Source organism: Argopecten irradians, chromosome 3, assembly GCF_041381155.1.
Source record: "Argopecten irradians isolate NY chromosome 3, Ai_NY, whole genome shotgun sequence".
Taxonomy (NCBI): domain Eukaryota; kingdom Metazoa; phylum Mollusca; class Bivalvia; order Pectinida; family Pectinidae; genus Argopecten; species Argopecten irradians.
In genome coordinates, this window is record NC_091136.1 from 2,916,359 (window position 1) to 2,923,423 (window position 7,065).

General features: G+C 33.9%; 1 protein-coding gene across 1 annotated transcript; it reads right to left on the reverse strand.

The window, feature by feature from the left end:
* Positions 1 to 1,241: 1,241 nt before the first annotated feature.
* Positions 1,242 to 4,180, reverse strand: LOC138317152 (myb/SANT-like DNA-binding domain-containing protein 4). Its single transcript, XM_069258711.1, has 2 exons — positions 3,775 to 4,180; positions 1,242 to 1,273 (listed from the first exon to the last, which is right to left on the reverse strand). Exons 1-2 carry the CDS (start codon positions 4,178 to 4,180, stop codon positions 1,242 to 1,244), a joined length of 438 nt encoding a protein of 145 aa, XP_069114812.1.
* Between the last annotated feature and the right edge of the window lie 2,885 nt (positions 4,181 to 7,065).

The window sequence follows — 7,065 nt, forward strand, 5'->3', positions numbered from 1 at the left end:
TTAACATTAAGTACTAATAGTTCCTTAACTTAAAATTCCCCGTAGAAAAGCATTACAGCAGTTACAGTGTCTTCCTTAAATATGTTTTACTTACGAATTCCTGAAAGTTAAGGAATGTTTGTGAAAATGGACCAAAGGCACTTTTGAAACAGTCATGCATACCAGAACCTAAATCTGTAACAAAACAAGTATAAGATGCTTTGAAATAATTATTTTTCGTGGAGGTCTAACTTTCGTGGATTCCGGGTTTTTTTTTGTTTATTGGTTTTTTTATTTTTTTTTTTTTTTTTGTCAAAATCAACAAATTTACGTCCCGAAGGAAATTGCTATTTTCAATGAATGTATAAAAATATCAAAGAAGTTTTGAAAAGCTATTATCCACGAAAACTGAGCCCACCGAAAATAAATGATTTTACAGTATGTAAGCGGATTGAAATATTCGTGGTTGACCCCAATACACATAACATATAACTCGTGGAAAACCTCGAAAATAACAACAACAAAAACATCTACACAACAAGTATTTATGTTATACAGTAATATAAATTCTATGTACGGTTTGTTTTACTTCCGATATACAATTCGAAATTCAAGTTGAAATATCCATATTCTACGTTTGTTATGCAATATGTAAGTCCTACTTCTGTTAAAAAAAATAGTATAATTCAATAAGCATCCATTTATATTATACACAATTATTAATTCAATCACATTTACAATATAAACTGCCATCTTCCTTGCGAATGATTAAGAATAGAGTTAGAAGATTCGTAATTTATATTGAAAAAGTAATAAGAGACCTTGACAAAGAAGACAATATCTTTAAAACGTTTCAGAATTTGATCTAGATACTTCGCTAGATGAGGATCACCTTCTGAAGATGAGTAAGCGAATACGGTCATAGATTAATAGGGCGAGAGGTGACCTTTAAACGCTCTTATGTTTTTTTTGTTCTTTTTTATTTCAATTCTAATAGAAGGATTACAACATAACTTTATCTCTTCTCTCTAAATACGGTTGCTGTGTTGAACTTTAAATTAATGTGTATAAACAAATTCGTTATTAGGATATATTTCACCGAGAAATTGTGTTTTGTCAAAAGATGATTTCTTTTTTGTCCTTTTGATGAACTGGGGAGTCCCATGGGCGTCATGTAAAGGCGACTTAGAGTGGTTTCTTTGGGGGAGATTCATTAAAGTGTAATTAGGATCGCATTATTCCTCTATAACATACCAATACAATCACACAAATATCAAACGTTCCTGACAAAGATCTAAGAAATAAAACATAGAAATCTTTACAGAATAATTTTAGTACTGGTCAAAGTACTGCTTTCCCAAAACAGTTAACTGGGAACTTTGAGGTCGATTTAATAGTCACTCAATGATTGGATGTTTGTTTTCTCTACTCTTCATCAAAGGAAGTTTGTTTATGTCATATCAAGTTGGTCACGATAAGGCCAGTTAATGACGTGGGTTTGCTTTACAATAATCCAGTTGTCAGTAATTAAACATTTTGCTAATCACAATTTTATGAATAGAATATTATGTCAATGTTAATATCACAAAACGATTTTATTTGTTTATTTAAAAGTCACTACCTCCTCGTTACACAGACAGTTTCATAAAGATAAAGAAAAACAATCATTTCATAATTACATACAAAGTACATTTAATGTCATACACTCGATGCTTTAATCACTTTCTTCCTTATAACTCAATTCACATAGTATGCATTTATTGCATTTTACTGTACTAGTATATGAAAATTTATTGGCCAAAGATAGTAATATTTTCCAAGGTCAAAGTCCGAGGGAAATGTGAGTTTATGCGGTTTTTATACCAATCAATAAAATACAATAAATGGTTTATTATACCGAACAAACAGACCAAGTAGGTATCACTCTACCCGGACTGTGACTGATGTAGGCATCTTTCATGTAAAAATTCCAAATTATGTCGCCTTTTACGATATAAGTTCCTTGATATACCTTATAATTCGAACACAAGTATTCTAAGAACCTGCTTCAAACCCTCTAACATTCAGAAGATACTTAGCTCACAGACAATATCATTCGTTTAATATAACCTAATGTATCCCCGTGAACCAGCCCATGTGAATTAGGATGCAATCAACTTAAGCCGATCTTATCCAATCAGCATGTGCTAAACATCAAACTCAATCTCAAATGGCTGGAAAATCAATTCTTTTCAAAACATCATCAATAACATTTTTAATACCAAAGCACAACAAATTTCTAACAAGGTCACTGTGACCTACTTCTTCAAGTTTTCAGCTGTTGTCTCAATTGAAATTCACAAGCTCATGATTTGTGAGAAAAAATGCAAATATATTATTTCAACTCTTACGCTTAATGTTTGGTAAGGAAAAGATAAAATCAATTGTTTTCATTAACATTAATACACAGTCTTATATTTTCATGTAAAAAATTTCGCTTATCACTGAGTGGCTGTAAAACGGCCCGAATTTATACCCCTCCTTTGTCGATTAAATGGATTGTTAAAATTAGCTATAATCAATATTTTGATATATAACATGCACATCATGTTTATTTCAGATTACAAATAAAAAGTTAAGAAAAACATAAACCATTTGTAGAACCCTCCAATATATTACGAAATAACTGAATAGGCCAGCAGGTGCTCGTTTATTTCCGAATCATGTACAATGTAGATCATAACTTCTATATCAGACAGAACGGTACACATTCTTGATTGTAACTAGCGTAGAACTATATACGTACCATTTTATTCACGAATCGAATTTTTGCAGTGTATACTAGACTTAAATATCCCTTGCGCAGCCCCATTACCGTGACGTCATTAATTACGACATCATCACGAAAGCGGGACAAGGTCGCGCACTTGACGTACTGAGTAGAAAGATGCCAAGTTTAGGCATTTATTAAATACCCTGGATATTTGGTGACTGTGTTGTGTTGAAATAGACATCACCAGATACACGTCATATTGTACAATATCGGATTTGGCCAAGGACACTGACAAAAATAGGAAAAACATACGGTGTTTTGGATTGACCAGGAGATATCAACACTTCGGATTTCCTTTCCAACGGTTAGTTTCATAAACTGTTGCTTAGTCTAGTTTTGTTATTTGTACTGGTAAACGATAGTTTGTTAGCCTAAGTGATACTAATGCATGGCTTTTTGTTTATAGGATTATGATTTGTTAGGACTTTTTCTCTGGTCATGACATCAGCGTGCGTATTTCTACTGTATTCACTATTCGGTAGGTGTTTAAAATTCGTGAAATGTTTACTTCGCCTAGGCCTCATTGAGCTATAAATAGAATCGCACTCCCATTGGTCAGTAGAGGAGTACAGAGGTCAAAAATATCGCCGTGTAAACAGACGACCAATGTGTTTCAGTTGAAAGTTTGGCCTAGGCCTAGTGGTATTTTTATTCTATAAGATAGGCTTCCCTTCTCTTTTTTGAAAAAGAAATGGAACATGTAGATGTCTAAGTATCTCTTTTGTTTTCAAACATTATCAGTAGGCTTTCTTAACTTAAAATGTAACTTCCAAATGAGTGCTAGTCTAGGCTGCGAGGGCCTTATGGTATTTACATTTAGGCCTACTGCTCAGTATCATGGAATTCACACTCATAGATGGCACTGGGTATTGACTTTGTAGACGTTTTAAACCCTTTTTGATAAAAAAAACCAAACAAATAAACAAAATCTTGCCAATCATTTTCATATTTTTTAACATACATTGTATCACACGCTGGCTTACCTTCTTGGGCAGGTGTTGGCATTGATGATTCCATGCCCCCTAAACCGATGAAGTTTGGTGAATCCTTAAAAAGTTCTACCACTCTCTCTGTGGTTGCGTCCATGGGTTTAGGTGCAGGACCACCGCCAGTCCCCTTGCTATAAATTTTATGAGCCGAAAACTCCTTTTTAGCAGAAGTGGTTATGTTTGACCATTTTGTTTTTACATCTTTGACTGTTCTTACACTTTTCCCAAGGGAACTTACTTGGGCAGCAATGCTAACCCATACTGTTTGTTTCCGTTGGTTCGTGATGGTGTTAGTCAGTTTTGAGTTTAACAGCCCAATATTTTTTTCAACTAGTTCCGTCAAAAGGATTGTCTCTTCGGCATCAAAATTTTTGCCTCTCTGGCGTTTGATGTTGGCCATCTTGCTCCAGGAACTACACGTGCATTATGGGAAGAGGGAATCCCCACACTTAATGAAGCTCTAATTGCTCATTAACCATTAAACCTTCATTAAACCTTCATTTGTTAATGATCATTTAAATGACGTTTTGAACAACGCCGTTTTAATGATAGATTAACTAATTGTTCATTAGTGATTTAATGAATCATTAAGACTTAATGATGCTTTATTTAATGATTACTTTAATGAACGTTCGAGCAACCGGCCCCAGCTATTTGTAGAACCCTGTCAATATTTTATGATAGGATCCCAGCTACCATCCCCAGATGATATATATTAACCCAATATAACGACATTGATACGTCACATCCGACTGACCTACACCACAACATATCCTAACCTAACGCCTTATCTATTTACTTCCATATTAAGCTTTTTCCTAATATCATATGGCAAAACAAAAATAATTCTTTTTGAGTTAAAATCCATATTTGCTGTCGGTAATTAGGCTAGCCATCAGTTATATTGCATATATATAATACTTTACTCTATCATACCGTTAACATCTCTAAAATGGCGCTTTGCATCATATAATGCGATTATAGGGACACGTTTGTGACGTCCAATGACCCATTCTCTAGACATTGTTGAGAAGACTTGATGTTTGCTGTCACTTGGGTGACGCGTTAATACACAGATTAGATGGATACTGGAGAGCATGTAACACGTCAGCACCGGAGAAGTGCGGACGTTTCGATAGTCACCATTCCTGTAGATTTTATTTGTTCTAAGCGTCTGAGCCGGCTGACACTCTCTCGATATTAACCGGAAATGCCGTTTATGGAATATTTACGGTGTGAGAGTCATGTCTTTCCTTCAGTGGCACCAAGGTCGACCTCTCTGAACATTATTGTGATGTCTACGCCAATCAGACCAAATCAAGTGTAAGGAAAGAGGCTGAATTCCGGAAACACCTCGAAAGGATGGACACACTATAACCATGTATTTGACAGCTTACGTTTCCAGGATTTCCCTGTCCTAATGAATGTAACAATAGGGTTTTTTACAGTGCTAATGTAAATCATGCTTTAGTCTATTGGGGATTCGAACATTAAACAGAAATCCATTGAATGGCGGATGGCTTCGCTGCTACAAATTACATACTTCTCTAAATAGCCTGTGCGATCGTTTCATTTCTTTTCAACAAATTTTATTGCAAATAATAAGCAAATGGATTTGGCAACAGGCAAAACCTATATTAGCCATCTGCAAACAAATCCGGTATAGTACAATTATCAACAAAATATTTTAATAATTAACATTACATTATGAATGAATATTATTATTAGTGTATCTCCCCAACCTATCATAGTAGAAAAATTAAAAAAAAATCTTTTAGTTTCAGATATATATTCTGATTGCATTGCAATAAATATGTATTTTTTTCTTCATCACAATTGTCACAGCCATGCAGTAGAGTTTTTGTGTTAAAATGTGAGCGGGGAATATTAAAGTTATGTATTTTGGTTTTGAGTGATGATCATTGTTCATTAAATAAAGGACATACGAAAAGGCGATCGTTTGACCTGAAACAAAAACGAGTCCCTGTACTCCAATTTAATCATGATAATCAATGAATCAAGAATTCGTACATATGGATTAAATGTATACACCGTATGTATAATACGCATACACCATACTTGCAACGGTCCAACCAGTCTTCTTGCTTCAAGAATATGAAGATCCGAGATATGATAGAACTTTGACTGTGGTAACCAAAATACCCAATACTTTGTGATTTGTAATAGTTGGATTATTATGTCTTGAGACAATTGTAGATTTTGTAAAAGGGGATAAATCTTGGTAATCATCAAAAACATAATGCTTAAAGACAAGGTATTATAAATGAAATGGAATTTGTCTTTCAAAATTATCTTAACTCAGGCTGAAACCAGCACAATACAGGTGGTTTTTTTAGGGAAATAGCAACTTTTTATAGACAGGAGGTGAAATTTTGTTTTTGAAAATGTGTACATGGCGATGCAATTGATTTAAATTATGATGTCCTTTTTATCGAAAATGAAATGGAATCCTGCATAAATATAAAAATACGATCTAACATCTCCTGAAATGCAATTGAATTCAAATACACCAATAAGTCAGCAGAAGATGTGTTTAGGTTATATTGGCCTTATTTCATTTTCTTTTCATGAAAGCACTAACATAGACCGACACTATCAGATCAGGGATCGAAATAATGTGATTTGGATAAGAAACTACAGCTGTCCCCTTCGAAGACTCCGGACCTCACTATTGTTATCTAGGAATACCGTTACTACGAAACCAAGCCCAGCGGCTATACAATGGTTGGTTATCATGGACACATGGTGTTGTGGAGGTGACGGTCGTGGCTGTTCTCTGTACAAAAACAACATAGAACACTGACATTGGCAAAAATTGTCATGTTAACTAAACTCATCTCATATGCATTTTTTATGTATAACTGAATGAAGCAAATTAAAAATTAAAAAAATGATTTACAGTTGTTTAAATAAACATGATTAATGGATAAAATGTAACTGAAAAATTGGTCTTATCTCCACCATTTTTTATCTATATAGATTTTACGACTGTAAAAATATGCATCTTTTACGTGTTACTGAATGTGTTGAATATCTGAAAAAAAATAGAAATGACAAAAATGATTTAGAGTTGTTCAAATTAGCATGATTAATTGACAAAATGTTATTGAATAATTGATATCATCTATATATTTCCATATATAGATATGGCATTGTAATTGGTGTTGCGATGAGAAAACACTAACGTTACAAGTACTTGTTGAATATAACTGATGCTTAAAGTTTGGATTAGGCGGTGGTGACCGAAAAGTGCGAGGGCCCAGG